Source organism: Mus caroli, unplaced genomic scaffold (genome assembly GCF_978045245.1).
Source record: "Mus caroli unplaced genomic scaffold, Mus_caroli_1 scaffold_15, whole genome shotgun sequence".
NCBI lineage: Eukaryota > Metazoa > Chordata > Mammalia > Rodentia > Muridae > Mus > Mus caroli.
The window spans coordinates 11319966-11347245 of NW_028227270.1; the positions used below are offsets into that span (position 1 = coordinate 11319966).

General features: G+C 42.7%; 1 protein-coding gene across 2 annotated transcripts in view; it reads left to right on the forward strand.

Annotated features, from left to right (window-relative positions):
• Rab3c (RAB3C, member RAS oncogene family) overlaps nucleotides 1-27280 on the forward strand; it is a 213065-nt gene that overhangs the window by 173231 nt on the left and 12554 nt on the right. For both annotated transcript variants that reach the window (XM_085830824.1, XM_021180645.3), the window contains exon 4: nucleotides 17417-17541. In XM_085830824.1, the coding sequence (XP_085686950.1) occupies nucleotides 17417-17541 (125 nt within the window). The remainder of the gene's footprint in view (nucleotides 1-17416; nucleotides 17542-27280) is intronic.

The following is a 27280-nucleotide window of genomic DNA, read 5'->3' on the forward strand; positions in this document are numbered from 1 at the left end:
CTAAGATCATTTAGTGTTGCTTATACGTGTTTAGGGCTGACCTCTTGGAATAAGTTAATATATCAGAGAAAGTGTTCCTGGAGAAAATCCATTCCCCATCTCTCAACAACTATTAATTGCCTATACTTCTTCTTGTGAGTGTAAGGCCTTGTGAGAATCCTCCTGTCTACATTGCTGTCAACTGATAGTACCGTTTTTTTTCTAGGTCTTATTTAGGCAACTGTATTTCCTGGATGAAGCTTCCCTGTCATATATAGAAGACACTCTACTGACAGATGTCCCTTCCTGCTTCTCTGGCTGTTATCATCTTTCTACCCCTCCTCCTTTATGATATTACCTGAGCCTTACATATGGAGGAGCTGCTGTAGCTGTGCCTTAATTGCCCCCCTGCAGCCAGTTCTCTGACTAGCTTTGACTTTCTGTTATGGTCTCCATCTATTACAAAACACAGAGCCTCTTTGGTGAGAGGAAAGGTACACTATCTCTGGGTACAAGAATAAGTATTTAGAATTAAGTTAGAAAATATACTGGTTTAGTGAAGTAGCTGTAATTGGTCCTCCTCTTGGGTCCATGGCCTCACCAGCCCTGGGTAATGTAATAGGTATTCTGTACCAGGCATGCATTTGCCACTATTGAGTGGACCTTAAGTCCATTTAGGCAGCTCTTCATAGCCATGGATATAAGTTACACTATTGCACATTTCAAGATATCTTTCTGTGATGGCCATTGGTGCGGTTCCTAAACATCCCAGCTGGATAAGACTAATGCTTGCTTTTCTCCATCAGTTCTTTGCATAGTTTCTTCCAGTGCTGGAGGTTTCATAGTCTAACTGCAAAGGCATCAAATCACATGCCTATGCAGCCCATTTCAGACTCAAACCACAGCAGGTATCAGCTCTGCCGCGGTGATAACCACAGCATAACCTTGTCTAACTTTAATTACCTCTTAAAGGTCCCACCTCCACACAGGAGACCATTGAGAATTACAAATTCAGCATATGACCATGGAAGGTCAGATGACCCAATGCTCAGCATGATGGGTATTTTTCAGTGAATTCAAAGGGGAAAAAGAAAACTTGGACCAAAATAAAAAAAAAAATACCATCGCTAAGAAATAAACAGTAATGAATATAGAAGAGCAAATGCCTTTAATTTATTTATTCAAAATTCTAAACTCTAGCATTTGCCAAGATAATTGAAATTGTCTTAGCTGGCTTTGGGCAAAAGAAGTAAGTTGGGAAATAGCAAATTTCTTGAGCACTTGACACAATACACAGAGGAAAGCTGCAAAATTAATAACTGTTCTTGTAACTCCCCAGGAGAAAGCCAAGGGCTCAGGGGTGAAATTAAAGATGAGAAAATCAGATCTTTGTCTCAAGAAATAAAACTAACAATTTTCAATAAAATCATTGAAGTATCCCTTTTCCTCATTCTTTCAGATTATTCTGGTAAGTAGACCCACAGGGCATATCTTATGCTGACAGGCAGCTAGATTAAGAGGCCTAAGACTCCTTTGAAATTTCCAATTTCTTGGACTTATAACATGATTAACTAATGTACAATGTGATAAATAATATACTTACTTTGGGGCTTTTTTTTTCTTGAGACGTGGTCTCATGTAGCTCAGGTTGATCTTGAACTTCTGACCCTTCTCCCTCCAGCTCTCAAGTGCTGGGATTACAAGCATGCCCTACCACATCTCCTGAATAATAGAATTACTTTGAAGGACTGCTTCTCCTGTTGGCATCTGATTCAGACTCAACCCGTCATGAAGAGTTCTGTGCTCACTGAATTAGTTTCTACTGTGTGGTAATTGCTCAGTCTTCACTGTTCAGTCTGATATGCTTATATTTGGACTATTATTATTATTATTATTGTTTAAACATACTTAGCCATAATTACTGTGATTTCCCCTAATGTCTGGACCATCAGCAGTTCCCTTATTCTCAACGATGAAACTCAAGAAAAATTCTATTTGCGGAGTATACATGACTAAATCTAATCTTCTCTATAGTAGCTGTAACAGGAAAAGATAAGTTACTAGCTCTCCAGCTAAAGAATGTCTAATATGGGCATAGTACAACAAAAACCAAGCACTATCCAAGCATGAGGCATACCAAGGGAATTCTTGGTGTCCAGTGGATCTGGGACACTGGGCATAATGTGAACAGAAGAGAGTCTATTAGACACTGGGTGGGTGGGGGAGCGAAGTGTTAGTGTGAGTTCAAATATTTACTCCTGGACAAAAATTGTTTCAATTCAGATATCAAGACAAACCCAACGCAGGAGAGCTGTAGCTTTTCCCTTAAAGACTCAACACCCTTGATACCCTTCAAGCTATCACTGAAGAATTGGTTTCTGAAGCCTCTCAGAGGCCAACCTCTGATTCCTAGTCTTGAAGTAGAATGGGGTAGAAATGACCAACTATTAGGTAGTGATTGGTTGATCCATTTAAGGGATACTACACTTCACTGCCTGGGCTGCTGATTGCCAAGCAGGGCTTCATCTTTACCTAGGACAGAATGACCTGGAGACATTGCAGAAAGAACAGGCCATTATGCCTACTAACTGGACCAGTCTCCCTTGCTTGCTCCACCTTCTGGCTTTAGAGTATAAAGTAAGAACACACACTGGACCCAATGCAGAAGCCTTCCAGGAGCTGGCCTGGCTTTAGTTCGCCGGTGATGTCCACTCTCCTCAGCTCTCGCTCAAATCAGAGATCTTATTCCAGAAAGACTGCCGCAGCATTTTTGAAAGCTCTTTTCTTTTGGCTAAATAAATAACCACTAAACATGTCTAACAGAAGCACAAAATTAAGAGAGAAGGAGAGAGAGGGAGAGAATGTGATGCTGAAAGTCTACATATTGTAAAGCTAGTTGTTGGCTGGAGAAAAACAATCTCGATGTTCCAGACTCTTTAGAACTACCTTGAGCTTGAATAGTAATATAGGTCCGAGTTAGAGCAGACTTTGTATGTTGCAATTCTAATCCTCATTTGAGAGGTATGTGGGGTCAGGGCGTTTGGGGGGTATCTAGGTTTGGATGAGGCTGTATAGTCAGGGCCCCCGTCGTAATGTGTGGGGCTGGTGTCCTGTAAAGATCACTCTCCTCCTCTCGCTTCTGAATCTGTAGGCCCTTTGCTCTTATACTCCTCCAACTTCAAGAGGATCAAGAGGAGTTTTCGTTGTCTGAGCTAACCTATCTAAAGCTACCTGTCTTGTTACAATCTGAGCTGCCTAAGACATGCATCACTACTATTTAGGTTAAAGTTTATCTTGCCCGGGTTGATAAACCTTATGAGAGCCCACTGCATCATTATTTAGAATTGTTCTTTCATCTCGTGTTGTTTGTGGTGTGTGGAAGTTCCACCTCACCTGGAGAAATAAAGCAGCCTTGGCTTTCGGGGAGTCATGGCTTTTGAGGAGTCAGTGGAGGGCACAAGCTGGGGCAGCCAAAAAGCTGAGGTGGTGGAAATTAGTAAATTACCACTTAGCGTAATCCACTCAGCTAAAGTTATGAAGCTAATGTTGGGCAGATTCTCCTGAAGCAATGAGCAGAGAGCACCTGTACATCAGAAATGGATATTAATTATTAATTAGGGCAGTGAAGGTGACTCCCATGCAAGGGCACCGGCTATCAATGCTAACAACCTAGTTCAGTTCCTCTGACCCATACGGTAGGAGAACACTAACTTCACAAGTTATTCTCTGACCTCTATATATACAGCATGGTAAATGTGAGACACACATACACACACACACACACATATCCAATAAATAATGAAAAAATATGGATGTTAGCAAGTGCCCGCGTTACCTCCTTTCTTCATCATGGATTGTTTTAATGCATTATGTAGCTTGCCTATTCACTTACTTTAATGCTGAGCTTCTGGAGTTTTCTTTGTCAACATGGTCTGACATGACCCTATTTGCCTCGAAACAAACACAGCATGAACACCACCCTGATCACAAGATACAGGCAAGTCAAGACTTTAGCTGAAGTTCGGTGATGGACTTCTCCGCTGGGTTATAAAGTGTGTTAGCGAAAGTGCCGGTTTGGGTGTGCGGAGCCTGATGATGGATCCATTACAGGTTGCATCATTTGAGGGAAAATCTGAAGTGTTGAATAGCAATTACTCCATACAGCCAAGGGCAAATAGCATCTGCTGGCCTTGGCCTTTTTACATTTTCTTCTTTCCTGAGGCCAGAGTTCTCTACAATGACAAAACGTCTTTGCTCTAGTTCATTTGAAAACCACTGTCATTTTAAAGGTTACTGAAGGGGGTGGGGGATTATACAATCCAAAGGACTAGAATTCAGAGGAATTATAAAGGCAAGCAGCCTACTGAAAGCGGGAAGATAGTTGTGGCTCCTTCTGAGCTCATTTGCCAAGAGCTCTCTGCCAAGAGCCAGAGAAGGGACAGTGACCCTCCCCATCAGTTGCACCTGAGTTAATCTTTCCTTGCCTCCCTGCATACATAACTGTCTTTCTCAGTCTTCCTCCCATTCTCAGTACTCAGAGCTGGTAGATAGACTGACTCTCATGTCCATCCCTTCCATCTCACCTATCCCAAGACAGTATTGGCTAATGTTGTGAAAGTAATGGTGGCTTCAAGAAGAAATCTCCAGAGCCATCCTCCTTTCGTAGATTCCCACTGTCACCACCTGGCACAATACCCCTAGCCAGTTTCAACCCTGTTGCTTCCGTTATCTCTTCACTATGGAGACCTCCGTTCTACTTGAGTGCCCACAAGCCTCTAGATCCTGGGAAGACCATCTCAGGTTAAAAGGATGCCCTACTTACTTGCTCCACTTCATCAACTCCCCAAGCCAGACATTATCGCTACAGGGAACATAGAACAGTGTGACTACAGAGTGCTGCTTAGACCTCTAACCCTACTACAGTGTCCACCAAAGTGTGGCCTTCTGGTCAGCATCATCAGCCAGCACCCTGGCATCACCGCACGCTTTCTGAGTCAGAGCATCCAGGTGATTCTAATGCCTACTAGTTTTTGAAAAGCAACAGCATACTCTGTGGACACTCAGGGCTTCTGCAAAGTGCTACCTTCATAAGTACTTGATGGTTTTAGTATATTTGAGAAACCTACATAAGGAAACAGACATCAAGCTCTCTGAGAAGAGATCAACCTTCATGACTGTGTCCCTGGCTTCTTAGTCAAAGTCTGGCAACATATTTTTTTTATTTGAAATAGAAGCAGATAGTTTTTTTTTTTCTGCTGTTGTGACCTTTATGGTTGGAGATTAAAAATACCAAATCATAATGAAAATTGCCTAGAGAAGGAGTTTGCAATATTATGCCAATGTCATGTGGGCAATTCATGGATAATTAATACTAATGTCTCCCATTTATGTAACGCTCAGTGATTCAAAACTCTTGGAAATGATCTTGTAAGAAGATGGAAGGATTTTACTCACCTTTGCTAGCGGAGAACGCAGATGGCTTGGAGAGATGGTCCTGGTTCCTCTAATCACATAAACAAGTACCAGAATCCAGGAAAAAAATTAGGTCTCTGGGAGCATGACGCTGGAGACCTTTGCCCTGTTGGATTTATCCTTTTCCCTTCCTTTTTGCTTCCTGGACTCTGTATGGTTAGCAACTTCCCTTTGTTGGGTGACCCCACCCAATCCCAAAAGCTGCAGGGCCAAGTGATGATGCCCCAAACCTTGGAAACCAGGAGTGAAGTGCACCTACTCTCCTTTAAACAAAAAAAGAAAGGTTTTCTTACGATTTTTATCTCTTCTTAACTCTCTGTTCAGAAACAGGCCATTTATTTTGTTGTTGTTGTTTGTTTTGATTTGGTTCTTCTTTTGGAAGGGGGGGGGGGTGATTGTTTTTTATTTTATTTTCTAGTGTTTTTAATTGAAATAGAATTCTACCACTCCCTTCCTTTCCTTTAACCCCTCCCACTTGCCCCCACAAACTCCTCCCTTGCTTGACTCACAAGTTGATAGCCTCATTTTCTTTGATTATATTTGTTTTACACACACACACACACATATGCACAAATACATATAAGAACTGCTGAGTCTGTTTTGGTGTTTGTATATGATTTCAAGGCTGGTCACTCTGCATTGGGTAACCAATAAGGTTTCTTCTCCCCTGGCGATAGTAACTGCTCTTCTCTCAGGAGTCAATAGTTTCCTGTAATTCTTTGGCCATGATGAGGACTATGCAACATTTTTTTCCTTGCATGTTAATATGCCCATTGAAATTGGCATTGTTCTGGTCTTGTTTATGCAGCCATTCCGAGGGGAGTCTGTTTCACAGCAGACTTCCCAGTGGTCTGACTCTTCCAGTCTTTTTGCCCCCTTCTCCACAGTGTTCCCTGTGTCTGGCAAGGAAGCTGTGGTGTAGCTGTATCTGTTGGAGATAGGCTCTCCACCATCCACTGACATCTGCATTGTGTCCAGTTGTGGTTTTCTCTCATGGCCTCCATTTGCTGCAAAGGGAAGATTCTTTGATGAGGGTTGGTAGCTACAGTTGTTTGTGGGTAGAAGAATAAGATTTAGAGTTGTAAGGAATTGTGTTGGTTTAGCAAAGTGGTGGTAGTCAATTCTTTCCTGAAGTCCATGACCTCATGAGTGCTGGGAAGCTGGCTAGGTTTCCAGAACCAATCGTGATTTCCCTCCTCTTGAACAGGTCTTAAGTCCAACTAGACAGGCATGCTAAACATCCTTCAACAGATTAATGGATAATGAAAATGTGTGTGTGTGTGTGTGTGTGTATATATATACAGCTGAAAATAAAAATAAAATTTGTAGGTAAATGGAAAGACCTAGGAAAGTTCATATTGAGTAAGGGAAGTTAGAGCCAGAAAGAGAAAGACTTCATCTGTCATCTCTGATTCGTAGCTCCGAATCCTCAGATGTGAGTAAACAGCCAAGATTGACCACCTAAACCAAGAGACTTCAAAGGGTACATATGCTCAGGGGCTGGGATGGCTTTGGGAGGGGACTAGAAGGATACAGGTGATGTCAAGTAGAAAATAACAGGAAGGGGGCTCCAACTGTACAGAAGAGGGAGATCACAGAAGGGGACGAAAGGACAAAGAACACCATGGTTATTTGTTGCTGCTTCAAGGAATTGTATCATTTTATATTTACTTAAAACTCCAATAACAGGAGTTGTTACACTAATGAAAGCTAAGCCTCAGTGTCCAGGGTCAGATATAATGTGTATTGAGTATAGCCATAAGTAGTATGGAAGACGATGAGAATGTTCTAGCACCCAGCTGGGGACAGGACAGGTTCTAGGTCTTCAGCTCTGAGCTCCCCTTCAGCAAGCCTTGATCTTTAGCCTTTGAAGCAAGTACATCTTGTCAAAGACCATTAATCCTTCCCAGGACACCATAATATTGAATGCCTCTGAACTGGGTATTTCTAACAGGACTTTGTCCTTGTTCTGTGCAAAAGAACAGCCAGACTTTCTCCTGCTGACAAATAGCTTCCTTGGTCATACTGCCTTAGCACCACCTTCCATCCCGGTCTTTGTTGGACAGAAGGATAACCTTTGCTACACTGAGTTATTTCTAGTTCTCTCATAAGACAGAAATGTTCAATGTTCATACTATACATACTATTTTAAAAACATTCTATGAGATCAAGATAAGGTCAGAAGGCTGGGTTGTGTTCAAGTTGATTGAGGGTTTGCATAGCATGCAGGAAGGGCTTGGTTTGATTCCTAGCACTGCATTAAAAACAATGCAAAATAGAAGCAGGATGATCAGAAAGCCAAGGTCCTTCTTTGCTACACAGTGAGTTCTAGACCATCCTGAGGACCTGAGACTCTACTTCCAATAGGGGAAAACAAAAAACAAAGAAACAAAAACTGATGAAATCCAAATGGATAAGGGCGGCATTATGAAAAAGGTAAGGAAGGGATGAGGAAGAGGCCAAGGGCTAGATTTAGACTACAGAAGAGGAAGAGGGCCAAGGGCTACAGATTTAGACTACAGAATTTAGACTATCAGATGGAATGAACGGCATGCGGTATCAGTTCTCAGCAGCGGAACTGAAACAAGAGAAACAAGTCAGACCCAACCATTCAGGCACATTCAATTCTTCTCATTTCTATACCTAACTGAAGGACACTCTCATATGTTCAGAGATCCTGGGATATGGGATGTCTCCAGGAAACATGCAGCTGCTGTTGTTATGCAAAGATAATCAGATATTTAGCATATGAATTTCTTCCCTCCCTCATGGAAGCAGTCTTCAAAGAGACTTCATGGGAGGCTTGTGTTATAAACCCCATCAGTCCCTGAGCAGCTGGACCACTTTAGTCAAGTTACTTCACATCTGCAGTCTTAGCTTTGTCTCTAAACTGAAAGAGATGGACCAGGGTCCCCACACACAATGAGCCCATAGTTTAAAGGTGCTCCCTGAGGTAGCCCTGACTATTAGTGCTGAGCCAGAAAGGAAATGTGTCCCTTCTCAGACTAGAAGGAAAAGCTAATCAAACAGAAAGCCGGCAGGTCTGAAAGGCGTCAGCACTAGGCTTCTGCTACCCTGAGCCCCACAGGGCTTAATAAGGCTATAAGAGAACTATGTTCACCATGCATCCTAAAATGGATGCAGTGGGCACTTGTTATCACAGGGAATGGCGATTCCCTTCCTGTTTCTGCTGGCTTTGCGCTTATATTTGAAATACCAGACTTCTTAGCCATTTCTCCATACTCAGTCCTATCATGTGCCCTTGCTGTCTGAGTACCTTTCCTGTGCTAAAGAATTGGCTCAATGCAGAGACATAGCAGTGAGTGAGAGGTGGATGTCTTTGGGCTCTCTTACAGTGACTGTGATGTGCAGTCATGTACTCAAGTGACAGTTATGGTGAGTGATATCCAGGGCTTCTATGCGCCCTCATTAGGGGAATCAGACCCAAGAGGATATAGGTAATCAGACTAGATGCAAGACTGGGAGAGGGCCTGACAGATGATAAATTCATTTAAGATAGGTGGTGGCACACAGGTTTCTTACAAAGCTAATAAAGTCTAAATTCAATGATAACCTTAAACTGGATCCCTGGGAAAAGGAAAACGGTTAGCAGCCATTACTTTGAAACTGTAGCATTAGTCAGACCTAAGAAAACAGTTTAAGGGAAGATGGATTTATCACCCATCACAGTTTCAAGAACACCATTGCTGCTAGGCCCATGAGTTCCATGCTGGGAAGCATAGAAGACTGCAATGGTTTACATCATGGTAGACAGGACAAAAAGACACTGGAGGCAAAAAAGACACAAAGAGGGAAGGAGGCACAATAGGCTCCTCCTCCTGGCTGTCCACCACCTCCTAATATTGCTATCAAAGGATGAATGAACCCACCAGTCCATTAATCATTGCTTTTGTCAGAGTCTTTTTGATTTGACCATTTCCCAAAAGCCCCTCAGAAGGTGTCATAGTTACTACTCGTTACTTAGTTGCTGTGATAACGACCAAATCAACTTTTTGAAGGTAGGGTTCTTCCAGGCCTGTGGTTCCAGAGAGATAAGCATCCATCACTGTCAAGATAGGGAAGAGTGACAGCAGGCAGGGTGACAGGGACAGCTGAGAGTTCACCCGTCCCACAAGCAAGCATGCAGAAAGGCAGCAAACTGGGTATGGCCTGAGGTTATTGACAACTCAAAGCCCACCCCCAGTGACACACTTCCTCCAGCAAGACAACACCTCCTAAACCTCCCCAAATAGCACAGCCAACTGGAGAACAAGTATTCAACTGTTCCACTATGGGGGACATCTCATTCAAACCATCACAGCACGCAACAAAACACTCAAGGGCACATCTAACGCTTTCTCTCCAAACCCTATTTCCAGTACTACCAACTCCAGAACACTTTGAAACTTTGGTCCCTTTTCCAGAAGCACTCTTAGCATGTCTTTGGAGGATTTCTCAGACCCTTAGGTAGAAGAAGTTCTAAGAGAGTTTCCAAATGGATACATTTGGAAACACCTAAAAGTGCTGGAGAAGCAAGCTGTGAAAGGGGCGGGGCCGACAGATGGTCTATTTTCCAGCCGGCTCCTGTAATGGGTGTCTGGAGCTTTTCCTGTTTACAAATTTGGGACTAAGAATGGTAGCAATCTGGGGTGAAAGGGAGCTTGGGTATTAGACAGCAATTCCTATCAGTCTCTGGCTGAGGCCTGCTCCTTGGTGTGTTATTTCCTTGTTATTTTTGGCCTTCCCTGCTGGGCAAAATGCCCTTCTGTTGCTTTATAGAAAGCTGTAAAGTAAGGAGAAGCAGATACAGGCAGCTGGAAGTCAGCCAGCAGGCACCAAAGCTATGAGTCCTAGGGGAGATGGACAGAGTAGCAGGAACATCTGCTACAAAATACCCTGTATCTAATGCTGTGCTTATAACCCACATTTTGTCTTAAATGAGCTCTTGGTCTTTCGTTAATTTTAAGCATCGCAAACCTGAAACTTCCCAGAGTGGCCATAGTTTTCAGTTGCTGAAAATGCAGCATGTGTGAGTAAATAAAAACATATCAATGTGCTCCTCCTGGAGATGGAAGGAAGAGAAATGGCAAGAGGTAAAGAAAGGCCCACAAGGCCACAGAAGGTTGTTGAGTGAAACTGGATAGAGTTGTCAGAATGTCCATTGCTGTGATAAAATGCCTGATACGTGTAACTTAAGGGGAAGAAAGTTTTGCTTTTCTCTCATGGTTTCATAGGTCTTGGTTCATGATTCTCCTGATCTATTACCTTTGGGCCCAGTACGGCAGGAGCGCATGCATGCCAGAGGATAGCATTCACCTCATGGTGACCAGGAACTAAAGAGGGTGAATGACAGACAGTACACAGAAAAATTTTGAAACAAATTATAACCTCACTGCCACACCCCAGTGACATGTTTTCCCCAATGAAGTCCCTCCTACCTCTTACTTGTCGGCACTCCTCAATGACAAAATCACATTACCAATCCATCAAGGGATTAATCTATTGATTAAGTCAGAGCTCAGAGGATCCAGTCACTTCCCCCAAAGTCTACCAGTTGGCAGCCATGCCACCAAGCAATGAGGAAATTTTCATATTCGGACTGTGACACCGGCCATTTCTAGACTGGATGAAGACTTGTCTGAGCACAGTGGGCTGCTTATGCGTCTCATCCTGGAACTGTATAAGGAGAGTGGGTTGTTTCCAGGATGGACATACTGCTGGCGACTAGAGAGATGGCTCATCACTTTAGGTCACTGACTGCTTTCAGAGGCCCTGGGTTTGATCCCCAGCACCCACATGGTGGCTCATAACTGTCTGTAACTCCAGTTCCAGGGGCTCCTACAACCCCCTCTGGCCTCAATGAGTACCAGACTTGCACACCAAACACAGTCAAAGGATCCATACACATAAAACAATAAAATATTTTTTTAAACAGCGTGCTGATGGAGCCCAAGCTTGTCTTCTTGTCTGCTGTCCACAGTGGCATGACTTGAATAAGCACCACTGGCCAAAGCAACTCACTTATTTAATTTTTCTGTCTTCTGGACAGAGAAACATAATCTGCCTACAAGGGAGGGAGAAATGAGAAGTGAAAACAGTAATCTCTCGGTTATTGTGTCATCACCAGAGAGCTCAGCATGGCGATGAAAGCTAAGGATGACATTTTTTTTAACAACGGCCACTTCACTTTTTATCTAGCTTCTTGGGCTAATATGCCAATTTTACCATGTAAACCATTTCTTTAAACAATAATAAGTGATATCAGCATCACAAGGTGGTAATTTAATACTATAATTTTTCTTTGAAATGTTCCTAAAGAACATGTACATATAAAAGGCTTAGCTCCTCAGCTTCATAAACCACTCCTTCATATTTATCCCTCACATCAACAATGTTCTATTATGTCCGTATTTCTGTTTCCTTACTCAGACTCTCTCGACTGCAGAGTTTCTCTATTTTATGCACATCTGCATCTGCCACCTGTAAGTGCACAGTAGTGTTATATGTGAAATGAGTAAATTAATCATTTAAAAACAACCAGGAAAGCCTAAGTGAAGAAAATCATTTCACAAATCTTCTATCCTTGGTGTATAAATGATTACAGCTAAACAGCAATTGCTCTAGTAGTTTCATGCGGTGCTGGCAATGTCTGAGTTAACTGGACTTAAAAGCAGAAATCTGGAGAGATGTTTGTTAATATGTCTGGCAAAGTCCCTGGAGGCTCTAAACTATTTTATCACTCCGTTTTCAAGTGTGTGTATGCACGTGTTTCTCTCTCTGTCTGTCTCTCTCTGTCTGTCTCTCTGTGTCTATGTCTCTGTCTCTCTGTCTCTCTCTGTCTCTGTCTCTCTCTGTCTCTGTCTCTCTCTCTCTGTCTGTCTCTCTCTCTGTCTCTGTGTGTGTGTGTGTGTGTGTGTGTGTGTGTACAAGTGTGGATGTGGGAAGACAACTTGCAAGAGTCAGTCAGTCCTCTCCTTCACATGTGAGTTCTCAGATCAACCTTGATCCATCTTGCCAGCCTAAAATTCTGATTTCATTGTTCTGAGTTGGAATGAGGTTCAAGGGTTCTCCAAAAGTTTAAATAAATCATCAAATCAATAAGAATAAATCAGTGGTTAAATTGAATGGGGGGGAAAAAAAGACCAATAACAGGAGCTGTCTTCCCCTTGCGATGAGTACTGGCAGTGAGGGAGTTTCCTTACAGACTGGGTGTTCTCCCTACACTGGTAACCTGATCCTTGTGGAGGCTGAACAGAGCAAGAGTAATGGAGAGAGAGAGAGAGAGAGAGAGAGAGAGAGAGAGAGAGAGAGAGAGAGACAGACAGACAGACAGAGAGACAGAGAGAGAGAGAAAAAGAGCTCCCCAGATTGAGCAAGGGGTAAGAGTAGATCTGCCTGAGCTGTACTGATCGAGGAGTAGCAGAGTTACACTCTCTCTGCCCCCTTAGTTTTCCAACTACTGTCTTAATCAGGCCCTACGCAGCAACTGCTTGTAGTCACTGGGACACCTATTGTGGTTTCTGAAGCAGCTTGAGTAGCAAGAACCATCACTTCTTTATAGGAAGACAACGAGTTCACAAGCAATCAGCGGCACACAGAACAGTAGCAAAGAATCAATACTGTAGGAATCCTGCTGTCCTTCGGATGTACAATTTACAGTTCCTCGTATGTAAATTATTTTATTTTACAGAGTTCACCTGTGTGCAAAATATTATAAAACATGAAAGACTCTTTCCTCTCCTCATCACCTTCCCAGCTTGTAGAGGCTCACTTTTTCTTGTTTCTCGTTTTTACATTTTGGTAAGACCCAGAAGTACAAAATATGTCCCCACCGCGTGTCGAAGGGAGGTTTGAAGTGCTTTTGTTTTGTTTTGGCTGAATGGCAGCTAAAGGGTTATTGTTCGAATCGTTTAGTCCTGGGCTGGTAAGATCTGAGTTAACTGAACTTGGAAGAGTAACCATGGAGACTAGCATATGGTTTCTGATTCCATTAATCTTGTTGAGATTAACAGGAAATCCCCTGGGGAATTTTTACAGAGATTCAGAAATAAATCATCTTTTCGCGTGTACATTGTTTGGTGACAGCTATTCTCTTTAAATATGCATCTTCCCAACAAAGGGATTGCCGGGTTCTTCTCATTATGGGACAAAATGCAGCAAGTAACCACAACACCCATGGATGTGAATGTCACACAAAATGAAGATTTATTCAAGGAAAATGTGCATTGCCCCAGCAGACACACGAGAGGAAGCTTATGTACTCTCAGCTGAAATTTGACCAATGTGGAGGCTGGGTGTGGCTCGGTGGTAGACGGTGTGCTTGCTTAGTGTGTACAAACCCCTCAGTCCCATGTTCAGAAACACCCCCAGGGAAACCACTCATGCGGGACCTCTCTGCTTGTAGATAGGAGCGAAAAATAAAATTTGAGGTTCTTTAGTGAAAAACTCTAATTATCATTTAAATTATAGGAACTGAACTGGATACGCTGAGTGGGGTTTAGGAAGGGATGCTGTTCTGATCTCTGCCTGCCTCACCTAAAGCTGCCCTCCTTACACACTGGTGGGAGGGAGCCGGAACAAGCCAAGCCTGAGACTTATGTGGAGCATTTACAACCCCGGCTGCGGGCGTAAACTCACGGAGTTCTGCTGCCTGAGCAAACATTTCCTCCCCTTGGCACAAATGCCACAGATCACTATTGTTATTTTATTTTAAAAGAAACCATATGCTGCTTATATTTTTAAGTTAATTATCTTTTCTAATTCTAGGATTAATTATAGAAAATATTCATTTCATACTATTTTGGGTGTTGCAGAGCACATAAAAATTCAAAAATATATTATAAAACAACCAAATAGAAAGACGATTGTTCTGATAACCAGAGGCAAAATAGGTTCTCATTTTAGCATATTTCTATGCATTGTTACAAAATATGAAATGTCAGGGTGTATATAAATGAGTAAGCTAAAGAGGTTTCCTGTGGCCCTGCAGGATACTCAGTAGCAGAAGAAAGGTACTCGGGTGTGTTTAGTTAACAAGTACCCTGTCTCCTGGGTACAGAAGAGCAGTGGGTACTGAGCTCAGTGCTTTCATGACCTAGTCGCAGTCTCAACCTCAACCTCAGCTGAGTTTACACAGTTCCCCCTGTGGCCTAGGGGTGCCCAAGTCACAGGAGGGAAGCTTAGTTCACACGGCTCACACCGTGGGATACGTTTACTCAGGGCAGACTTCAAGTAGGCACCAGTTCTCAACAAACTCAAGCCAGGTCATTGACCATCCTGGCCCCCAACCCTTTCCAACACGACTGTGACACTCTCTGACGAGCCCCAAGCACCTAATCCCCCCTTCAGTGTCTGATTTCTAACTGCACCATCAGGTGAAAACATGCCCCATTAAGGCGAAGACTCAAGCTAGAGCCTTTCCAAGTATTGGCTCATGTTGGTTTTCAAGACATTAGAAAATAAATAAATAAATCAGATAAAGTCTTTTAAAAATACCTGAGGAAATTGGTCAGCTTTTAGGTGCTCTGAAAGAAAATATTAAGTGCTTTAGCCAAAAATATATTAACGAGGTGACTGAGTTGATGTCGTCTTCTCCTGACCTTCTCCTCATTCCATTTCCTGTCCCTTAAAGGCACTTCTCAGCCCATAACCCCCTGAACGGCCACCACTTTCTTGGCAACCCATCCTGGACTCTCCATGATCCTGACCATGGACCAGCTATATAACTAAAACAAATGTTCCCAGGCTCCTCTGACCTATACCGGACAACGAGATTACTGTAATTATTTTATGATAATTTCATTTATAAGTGCTGCATCCTGTGGCAGAGCCTGCCCTTGGCCACCAGCTTGAAGAAAGGACTCTTACTTGACCTAACATGCACACCGGTCTCTAATTTTCTCTGAACATTAGTACCTGAGTTATGACACACATTCACATATGTGATACTTTTAAATTTAATTCGTGATGAGTATGTCAATTTTCATGTTTTCTGTACATAATATGGTGAAGGGGGAAAAAAGCATAGAATTTAGAGCTTATGTCTCTATATACCCAGTACATTGAGTGTCTTAATCACTGTTCTATTGTTGTGAAGAGACGCCATGTCACCAAAACAACACCTATAAAAGAAAGCACTGAGCCTGGGACTTACTTGCAGATTTAGAGTTTAGTCTATTATTGTCATGGTGGAAGCATGGCCGCGTGGCTCTGGAACAGTAGCTGAGAGCTGCATTCTAATCTACAGGCAGAGAGAGAGATGCTGGACCTGCTATGACTTCTGAAACCTTAAAGCCCACTCCCAGGGACACTTCCTCCAACAAGGCCACACCTCCCAGTCCTTCTAATCCTCAAATAGTGCCACTCCCGGGTGACTAAACATTCAAAAAATGGTCCTATAGGGGTCATGTTTATTCAAACCACAATGGGCACATATGAACGTTATTGTGGGAATATACTTTTAACTTGTCAGAATTTAAATGGTCATCCCTCCCACGTCCCAGATGTTTTGGATACTCTAGACTCTGCCTCTGCAGTGTCCTGGTGAAATCAACATTGTATTAATCTCACTTGAAAACTTGGGCTCGAACCAGAAATAAAACCTTAACTGCCTCCGTACCTCTTCCCAGGAGGGAGAAACCTGGCTCCCAGCTCACAGAAAGCTCCTTGGCTGTCCCTGGAAGCTCTTTGCCTTCTCTTCTCTCCTCCGGTTGAGAACAGCTCATCTCTGTATTCTATCCAACAACCGTGAAGGATTTGACAATTGTCAGCAAAGCCGCCCGAGCTCTCCTGGCACGTCACAAATCTATCCTTTCGGAGTTTAATTATTTGTTGAGCTTTTCAGGATTCTGGTGTCCCTCCCCCGGCCACCTGCCAGAGATAGGTATCCCACAAATCCTATCTTGCTATTCTTACATAGTAGAAAGGACGAAAATTAAAGACCATGGCTTCATCTCCTCTGGGCTTCTGCTCCAGATGGCAGCACACTAGAACACTACTTCTCAAACTTTTAATGAATAGCCGGAAGTGAAGACATCTTTAGGGGCCCAGGGTTGAGAAGTATGCCACTTGAGTAGAATTCCCAGCTCTCCCACCTGAGATCTAAGACAAATTATTTACCCTCTCTGTGCCTCATTTTCTTCCACTGTGAACTAGCATAACAGCTTCTCCTTAAATTAGTTTGTGAACTAATTGGGTATAAACAAAGCACAATTGTTACCTGAGCTGCAAAGCCAAGAGTTGTTTGTTCCATGATCTATACAGGGGCCTGATCTGGATTCTAGATGTCTGTTCAGAGTGAATGAAAATGCCAGCCCGCTATATTGTTGTTTTATACGAATGTGACATGTTTATTTTAACTATGAGGCATGAATATAATAGCTTTATGACTTGGTTAAAAATTATGATTTCCTCTGATCAAGGGAAATGATATTTTTAGTTTCCCTTGTAAGCGTGTCTATCAGTGGGGCAGCTGTCGTTAGACAGAGAAACCAGCTACCACAGTGTCTGGAGATGAGAGGGTTCTGGAGACACAGGACGTTCACTGCTCAAACTGGGAAGATCCCTGCCAGCTCAGCTTTACGATTACTTCATAACCAGTATAGATCCATAGAGCCGTGAGAAGGGGGTGTGATGGTGCTCATCTCACAGATACAAAATTGCTCGGTGTAACACCTACTGCCTTGACGATGCTTCTCCAGAGCTGGGGCGAAACACAAAGCCTAGCCCATGCTATAGCCTCGTGTGCTCTGCTACTAAACTACACACTGAGCTCTGATTTCTGACTCTTGTCAAATCCTTGTAAGAATCCGAGGGTTGCAACTGCACTGGAATAATTAATTATAAATGTCAAGTGTCTGGCTGGGCTTCGTTTTTACCTTGTTCATGCATTCTGAGACTTTTTTCTTTCTTTTTTTTTTTTTTCTTTTCGATTTCCCTCTAATCGTTTTCGTACTTTTTTTTTTAGGTCAACTCAGATCAAAACATACTCTTGGGATAATGCCCAGGTTATCCTGGCTGGAAACAAATGTGACATGGAAGACGAACGGGTCGTCTCAACCGAGAGAGGCCAGCGCTTAGGAGAACAGCTCGGTAAGACACAAGTCACAAGGAAAGAATGTTTGGTGAATGTTGTGCTGATCAGAGTCACAGGAGTGTGTGTGTGTGTGTGTGTGTGTGGTGTGTATGTATGTGTGCATGTGTGTGGTGTGTGCGTGTGTGTAGTATGTGGTACGTGTGTATTCAGTGTGGTGTGTGTGTGTGTGTGTGGTATGTATGTGTGTGTATTGTGTGTGGTGCATGTGCATGTGTGTGGTGTGTATATGTGATGTGTGTGTGTGCATGTGTGTGGTATGTATGCATGTATGTGGTATGTGGGGTATGCGTGTGTGCATGTGTGTGTGCATTGTGTGGTGTGTGTGTGGTATGGGGTGTTTGTATGATATGTGGTATATGTGTGTGATATGTGTATGGTGTGTGTGGTGTGGTATATGTGTGTGTGGTTGTGAGTGTCTGTGTAGAATGTGTATTTGGTGTGTGTGTGTGGTATGTGAATGTGAGTGTGTATAGCTTATCATGAGACCTTGACAAACAACAGGCCTTCTGCAAACCCTGAGTGTATTCCCTCTCATTTCCTGCAGCATTGGTTGAGTTCAGAAACAATTAGAAACAAAAGCGATGGCAAGAACCTTGGTGTGAGCTCAAAAAAAAAAAATCCCAATTATTTCATGAGGACCCCAGGCCTGCCCCCCCTTGCTCCCTCATCCTGTTCTGTGTTGGCCCACACGTATCATTCTTGGAGGAGTCGAGTACTTCATTGCGATCACTCTTGGTCTATGGTTCCTGTTAGGGATGGTAATGGCAAAACACAGGTTCTGTTCTAGATTCTAGACTGCAGAGCATCAATGATGAGCCACAGTAGTGTTAAAGAAGAATTCTTAGGAGACAAACTCATCTCTTGAGAATGTACCTGCTAAACAAAGAGCTCTTTGGAAGACGTTCAATAAGATGGCATAGTGGAGTTCTAGCAATGGCCATTCCAAACACAAAACCTACCTGAAGATGAAAATATCACCATGAGTCGGGGGGAGTTTCAGGAGAGACCAGTGGTTGACTGATTCAAGACAGTTTTATTCAACACCTCTTGGATGGTTTGTGTCAGACATTATAGAGGAAGCAAGTAATAATGATATGGAAAGATTAAGGGCACATATAATACAGCAAAACCAATGAAGAAACAAAAACAGGTCAGTGAGTTCATGATGTAGAGGGCAGAGACAAGAGGAGAGCAACAGTGGGCAGAGACAGGTAGAGAAAGAAGTCTACCAGCAGGGTCTGGGAGAGCAAGGGTTCGCAGGAGTAGAAGATATCCAAGGAGAGATGATGCTGGCAGGGATGATGGGTAGGGCTGAACAGTGCAGCTTGGAGGAGGCAATTGATGCAAGAAGATGGATTAAATAACAAGATACATTCTGACGGATCCCTAGAGAAGGGAAAAAAATTAAAGCCAGTAAAAGGAGATGCAGTACTGTAAGTAAGGGCCACAGTCGAACACAGACACTGAAGGCAAGGAAGCAGCATTGATGTGGGGGACAATCCTGCATACATACATAGGGAGAAGATGCAACAAGAGGTTTCCCAAAGTACCTTGGCCCCAGAAGACACCTCACTGTACTCAGCATCTCACCCTTTCCCTGTCTGTAGTGGTTGCCTCAACTAACAGTTGATCTCAGTAATGAGGCACAACCCAAAACATGACCATGTTATGGGTGATCTGAGCTTTGATCTATTATTGGAAGCATGGGATGTCAGCACAGCCATTTCCCATGGGTAAGTCTGCCACTGGGAAATCTCAAGAGCTGAGCAGAGCCCGCTCTCCAAACTTTATTATTTCCTTGGGAGATCAATAAGCTCATTACACTGAAAGCTGTCACTGGATGACCAGAGAAACCAGTCCACAAGACTTCCCCTGCAGCCAGCTATGAAAACATCACTAGACTGATATTTAACCTAGAAATGCTCCTTAGCCTCTATATTCTCCGTCATAGGACCCCTCTCCTCATGTCAGCAGCGTTGGAGAGCCTTAGAAGCCTGCTAACATTTCCTAGTACCTCAGGAAGATAGGAGTGGAGACAAGTAGGTCCTCTGTGTATGAGAGAAAAGGAACCTGCAAGGTGTCCCCATATGGCTTTCTCCATCTCCTTTCCCTGTCCCTTGGATTTATCATCTAGCTAGGCATATCCACCTGGAAGGAGAAAGGCTCCTCAGAAGTGAGCAGTCTTTATAAGGAAAGCTTAAAAAAACACTTGGGTCCATGAAAGATAGAATAACATCAAAAACAATTCAATGTCATTGTCAAAAAGAACCAGGTGATAGCTTTATTTTTTTTAACAACTTAATAAACAACTTGGGTGTCGATAAGATAAGATGTGATGTGGAAGAGAAGTTAAAATAATGATGAACATATTTTTGGAAATACTTGTCCCCACATCTCTCTCCTGTGTGTGTGTGTATGTGCACATACATATACACACACATGCACACTAGAGCACATGTACCCTGATATAAACACCCTCTCTATTCACTGCACACATGTGGAAAAGTTTCTCAAATTGAGGGATAGACAGATTTTATGCTCCTGTGCAAATTCATCCAATAGTCTCTAATTGATTTTTTTTTTTGCTATGTAGTCAATAAGACTCAGCAGTTGTCATGACAACCAGAAAATGTGCCTACTTTGTCTCCCACGTGATCATTCTCCTCATGACTACACACCCTCCACACATGATCGGGAGAGACGATTCTAAAAACTAATAACTCTTCGTCTAAATTACAAGGTTTGGAGAGGTTATGCTTTTAAAAACAATTAGCAGTAAAATTCCATTTCTGGGAGATTCAGTATTCCTTTTCTACAGGTCATTACCACATCATGGCAGACGGCTCGAAACAGCTGCTTTGTTTATCTATTTACGATTACCTCTCCATTATTGATAGTGACTTCTGTATATCAATTACTCACCCAAATGAAGGGACTGGAGGGAACTGTACTGTAGCTGACTATACCTGAGGCTGAGGTCTTTGGGATTCTTGTACGAAGGGTACTCTTGTCAATCTGATGTATTCTTTAAGTCACAAAACAAGTGTTTATTAGCTGTTTACAGTATCCTGGGTACTTGGCATGCAATTTGACATATGACCTTACCTTCTAAAAATAACAATCAGGAAGCCTGAGGGTGCTATATAGACAATGAACATTTCCCCGATCTCCCTCTCTTGTATGTTTTATTCCATCTGGCCCTGAGATTGCAGTTCCTTGTCATTAATTCTGGGGTTCCTCATTCCTCCACCCTGTCCACCACTCGGTTAAGTCTCCTAGGTAGCAGTAGAAATCGTCTTCCAACTGCTTCTTACATCCATGGCCCACCACACCCATCCTACATACTTTCTTGGAAGTTCCCATTCACCCTGAGGTCTTAACTCTACCTAACAACAGGCAAATCAAATGCCTTCAGGGAACCTATGGCTACAATTCAGGTTCCTATTTCCAGTTGGCTCAGCTGGGGTTTCAAATGAATTTATCAGCACCATTATAAACTAGCTGCTGACCTTCAAGTTTCAAAGTTAATCCCTAGGAAGTTATAGTATAAACAAAAACATTTGTAGTATCGTTTAATACTAACTTTTTAATTTTTTTATTAGACATTTTCTTCATTTACATTTCAAATGCTATCCCAAAAGTCCCCCATACCCTCCCACCCCAATTCCCTACCCTCCCACTCCCACTTCTTGGCCCTGGCGTTCCCCTGTACTGGGGCATATAAAGTTTGCAAGAACAAAGGGCCTCTCTTCCCAATGATGGCCGAATAGGCCATCTTCTGCTACATATGCAGCTAGAGACACGAGCTCTGGGGGGTACTGGTTAGTTCATATTGTTGTTCCACCTATAGGGTTGCAGACCCCTTCAGTTCCATGGGTACTTTATCTACCTCCTCCATTGGGGGCCCTGTGTTCCAACCAATAGGTGACTGTGAGCATCCACTTCTGTATTTGCCAGGCACTGGCATAGCCTCACACGAGACATGAGCAGAGTGTCTGAAGAGGGTGAACTACTGCTCAAGCTGAACATGACTCTGTGGCTGACACTATTCAAACATTTTAACATTTAGTCTATTAGAGCATAGCCTAGAACAACATAGGAAATGCTTTGCACTTTTAATTTACATAGTTAGGTTTTCTCGATTAGAAACAGACTCTGGCAGAATGTCACTTTCTAAATCTGTGAATTCTAAGTTACACATACTCATTTGATAACTCATGGTTTAAGTAGACCGTCTATTCATTTTTTTAAAAGAGGAGAAGGTAAAGCCGTAGGATGGGGTATTCTTTCGCACAGCGGCATTTCTGGATGTGTGAGGTGGGACAGGCAGAATGTCATTGTTTTCCTGAAGATATATGTATATATATATATATATATATATATATATATATATAGAGAGAGAGAGAGAGAGAGAGAGAGAGAGAGAGAGAGCTAACAAATGGGATTTGCCTCTGTGGACTGTTTCTCTACCATCAAAGACAAGAGTTGGTCACACTGGCCATGGGGCTTGAGTGTCCTTGAAGACAAGAGAACTAAAGGATGTGAAGCATCACTAACATCCAGATGGGAAAGTCTCCCTCTGGACTTCGGTAACCCTGACTCTGGTGGTAGCTGAGCTGGAATGACCCCCAATGGTACTGATTTTGACTTTAGCATCCTCATATCTTTCCCTGAAAACCTAGGCTCCCATTGCTAACCAAGGTAGGAAAGAGAATGGAGGGAGCTATATGTGAAGTTGTCTACTTGTGGGATCTCTGAGTTTTGGGGATCCCTTGGCTAACCCTAAGGAACTCCCACCAGGGAAAGTTATCATAGCCATCTATCCCCAGGGCTAAGTTCCGCTCCAGACCGAATGACCTTAAAATAACCTCGAATTATGGAATAGATTTTTACTGAATTTAAAACCCAGGAGGGAACTCAGGTGTGCGTGGCTAGTAAACCTACTTAAAGTCTTCTCCTGGGTCCGGAGATCTTCCAATGATCCCATAATCCTAGGAAAGAAGCCAGGGATGGCTTCCTTGTTACTAAGAAAGAATTCTCCTGAATACGATCTTACTCGTGCTCAAATTTTCTCCTTCAAAATATATCCATCCAATTGGTACAGACAGTTTCAAGGAGACTTGGGGAGATCCAAAGAGAGTGTGGGCAGAGATGTTATTTATTAATCCAGTAAGGATGCAGAGAAATCCACTGAACCTTGATTAAAGCCCATCAAACTAAAACCAGTAGGCAAGTGTTCTTACTAAACGGCCATTAGAGTCACACTTATAAGGTTGGTTCTTGATGGACATGGGAGACTGATGCTTCGAAATAAAATTTGGGAACATGACACAAAATTATTTTCATTTATTCATTCATTCATTCATTCAACCTTTAAGTTTTCCATTTAGTATTGTCAAGCACACGTCATTAGAAGATTCTAGACTGTAAAGGGACACAATCACTTCATATTTTTTTATTTATTCAGTTTACATCCTGCTCACTGCCTCCTCCCAGTCACCCCCTCCCACAACCCTTGCCCCGACACCCCATCCCTCCTCCCTTTCTCCTCTGCATGGTGGGAGGACCTCCACCCTGGCACATCAAGTCTATGCAGGGCTAGGAGCATCCTCTCACACTGAGGCCAGACAAGGCATCCCAGATAGAAGAACATATCCCAAGAACTAGCCACAGCTTTTGGAATAGCCCCCACTCCAGTACACAATGACTTTTATAAGCCAGTCTATAGGTCTCCAACAGAATTGAAGACAAGTTTTAGAGGAGGTCAGGATATTAAGAACATGCCCATCCAGGGGCATGGAGGAAGGCCACATTGAGAGTGTTTGCTGCAGGCTTGAAGAAAGAAAATAGAATTTTCATGCATAGGCAAGGAGGTGATGGCACCTTTATGAAGAAGAACCTGTGTGCTGAAGAGGTCTAAACCCGTGAAAAGATGACATATCAATGAGAGGCCATTTACCACACTAAAGACACTGGAATTGGCTCTACTGGTTCTCACGAATCAGTGCCAGAGTTGAAAGAACAGAGTGGCAAGACTAGATTTCATTTCAGACTAAGTAAAAAGGTAGCATTCCTAAAAGTAGGGCGTTTAATGTCAGGCAGCGTATAGGGAAAATTATTATACATATTTACCTGTATCTCAACCCCAGTTTTTCAGATCTTAGATATGTTGTTCCAGCAGTATGCTATATAAATTATAAAAGTAATCTTCATGTATTAGAATAGTGTTGAATCTCCTAAAAGCTGGGTTATATAAGAGTAGGTAATCTGCTGACACCACTAGGTTAAACAGTAGATTGGAGGTGATGGACAGGAAGCATGGAATCCATTAGGAGTGGAGCATAGCACGGGAACATGGCCAGGGCATAAATCAGGACAACAGCATTACTCAGGGGACATTAAAAAAAATCAGGCCAGCTCTCGATCGATCGATAGATAGATATAGATGTGTGTGTGTGTGTATCACATCAGAAAAATCAGGATCTCTGAAATAGAGCATATTCTAGTTTGCTTTCTATTGCTGTGATAAACACCATGACCGAAAGTAACTTAAAGAAGGTTTTACTTGGCATAGCAGTTACAGTCAGTCATTAAGGAAAGCAGAGGCAGGAACCTAAGGCAGGAACTGAAGCAGAGACCATATTGGCTAACTTACTGCCCTGCTTCTGGCTTGCTCAAATACCTTTTGCATAAAATCCAGGCCAACCTCCCTAGAGTAGTACTAGCCACGGTAGGCTGGGCCTTCCTAGGTCAATTAGCAATCAAGAAAATGGCCCACAGCCACACCCAGAGGCCAGTCTGATGGAAGGAATTGTTCCAATGAGATTCTCACTTCTCAAGCACACCTACATTTCTGTCAAGTTGGCAACAGCTGTGAGACAGCATCCCTTGTTAACTGAATACACAAACACGTCTCTAAAGCTACAGAAGCTGAAGTGTATGCATCCCTGATGGTGGGCTCCCTCCGAGATAACAGTCAGGTGGCATCTGAAGGTTTCATGGCTTTGACTTGAGAGTTTTGGGATGCTGGATTCTTGGAGGCCCTTTAGCAAGATGAGGATTCTGTGTATTGCAAGTAGCCACCTACCTAGTTCTTTTCTATGAAATTCACTTCAATTCTAAAAGGTTGACGCCATTAAATCTATTCCTGTATGGCATAAGAAGTGTATATAAAAAAGAAAGACGAATCTTAAGAACGAGCCACCAAGCCTCTCTGTGCACACATTGTTAACTCTTTCTAAAGTAAAAGATGCTGCTGTTGTACACACACACACACACACACACACAAAACTAATGCAATGTCATAGGCATCAGCTTCTCATTACAGTGTTAAGTTCTGCACACCAAGGACCATTTAATAATCTCAGCACCAAATCCAAAGAAGCACAAGCAACCTGTGACAGACATGCTCCCCTTCCGTCATTTTTCAAGCTCGGGCCATACCACTGCCTCCAGGCACGCCAGTTTAATGAAGGATGATTTTTTTTTCCTTCAGTTTTTTTTTAAATTATTTTCTCCTTGGGCCTGCAAAACAATTGCACACTAAAGCAGGTTGAGTCGTCAGCAACTGTAATGAGGCTACAGCATCGCCCCATGCCTATTTTTAAAACTCCAACCACCTGCTCCATATTCGCACTGACTGCTCTTCAGCAGTTTTTAAAGATTTATCTAAATCTTAATTGCCGGTGTTTAGGAAAGAACAGGGATTGCCAACTTCTGGATTTGGCAAGAAGTCCCAGCAATGCTATTTAAATGTTCTGAGTACCTGGCTGCACAGAGCTGTCTGTGGAAAAGTGCAGACACCCTACCATTATTTCCGCTGGCTCACGTTCTTTCTGGCTAAGTTTTCCCAGGAGGTAGAAAACAGATCAAGGAGACTCTAATGTGTTGGGTATACTTAGATGTGCTTACATCCATGTATGAAAAAGGGACAGCTCTTGCATTCACCTTTTCCTAGTCCTTCGAGTTTGCCCTGTCATTAGCTCCTCATCTATGTCTTGTAACTCTCTGTCTTCCTTATTGGCAGCTGGAATTTAATCCTCAGAAAATACTCTCTCTTTTTTTTTTCTTATTTTGGTTTTTTGAGACAGGGTTTCTCTGTATAGCCCTGGCTGTCCTGGAACTCACTTTGTAGACCAGGCTGGCCTCAAACTCAGAAATCCGCCTGCCTCTGCGTATTTCTCCAGAGTGCTGGGATTAAAGGCGAGCTCCACCACGCCTGGCAGAAAATACTCTTTATGAACAGAGAAGCTGTACGTTCCATGCATCCCACACTGCTCAGGATGGTCCAGCTGGTGCTCATTCACTTCCCAGTAAGCATCGATAGCACTTAGTTCATGCTCAAAGTGGCTCACTTTGAATGAGAGGCAATATGGAGGCTTGGCTGGTGATACCACACCCTGTAGGACCATAAGTGGCATACCCAATTTGCTCTTATATGTCAGGTCTCAAACTCTTAGACTACCCATGGAAAGACTTTTCAAGACCTTGGCAAAGCCCTGTTCTAATCATCATTGTTTTACTCAACAAAGCTAACCTGTGAAGCCCTTTCTTGGAAAAAGAAAATCTTACTACTTCAAATCTCCACCAACATTCGGCCCCCTAGGAAGCCCCCATCCCCTCCAAGAGCCACAGAGTACAAAACTATATTTTTGCTAGAGAGATTCCAGTCTTTCATCCTGCTTAGCCCATCTCACAAATGTCCCCATCCTCTTGATTTCCTACTCGAATCTCACGCAGAACCCACCTTGGCTCCTTATCTCAGAGTAATCTGCCTGCTGTGCCTTTCTCAATGCTACACCCAGATCTAACCCGTGCGGCATTTAAAGTATGAATGAACGAATCCAGTTCGAGGTGAGAAAGGTCTGTATAAACTACCGACTTCCCGTTTCTTTTTCTCACAACACAAAAGTGTTAAGAACAATGTTACTAAAATTTTAAAGTTGAATATAAGAAATGTAAACTGTCTCATTTTAATTACCAGCACTGAAAAAGAAAAGAAAGGAAAACAAACAAGTCCGACTCTTCTAAATCAGTTTGGCGTGTTTGGTTTTGAAACTCAAAAGGGCTCAAATCCAGGATGGGCTGAGACACCTGGCAGAGGTCCAGATCTGTTTATTAGCTTTGCACCCCGGTTGCTGTGATTTTTCCTTTTCTCAAGGTAAAATTATCATAACTGACAGTGGTAGATAATAAATCCCACCAACTAAACTCACGGGGGACTGATTTCTAATTAAAAATGCTTATTATTATTTGCCTCCAAGAAATGTAAATGCCCCACATTTGTAACTGCAGATGTATTTGACTTAACCGAGGTATTATTATGTCCCAGTTAACCTATCAGTAATTTGAAAACATCGGAGGCTACAAATGCATTCAATATGCTTAGCCTACAAACAGCATGCCTCTTTCTTTGACATGTTCATTTCAGTTAAATCAGCCTGCATCCAACATAAATCCTATTCTATATTAATCTTGGATCTCTCATGTAATTTACTGAATACTGTTCTGACATTTAGAAGAAGCACCATTTTTTTTTAATGTTTAAAGTAAACAAATTGTCAGCCAAACCATCCCGATGATGGCTTCTCACTTATTTCTTATTCTAGTGGTTGCCGCTAGTGACAGGCTCATGACATTAAGGGAACTCTGTTGAGCAGGACGGGCTCCCACATCCTCTCAAGCGCGCAGACAAAGCTGCGCGTCCATCCATGTAGTTTCATCCAGACCCGGTCT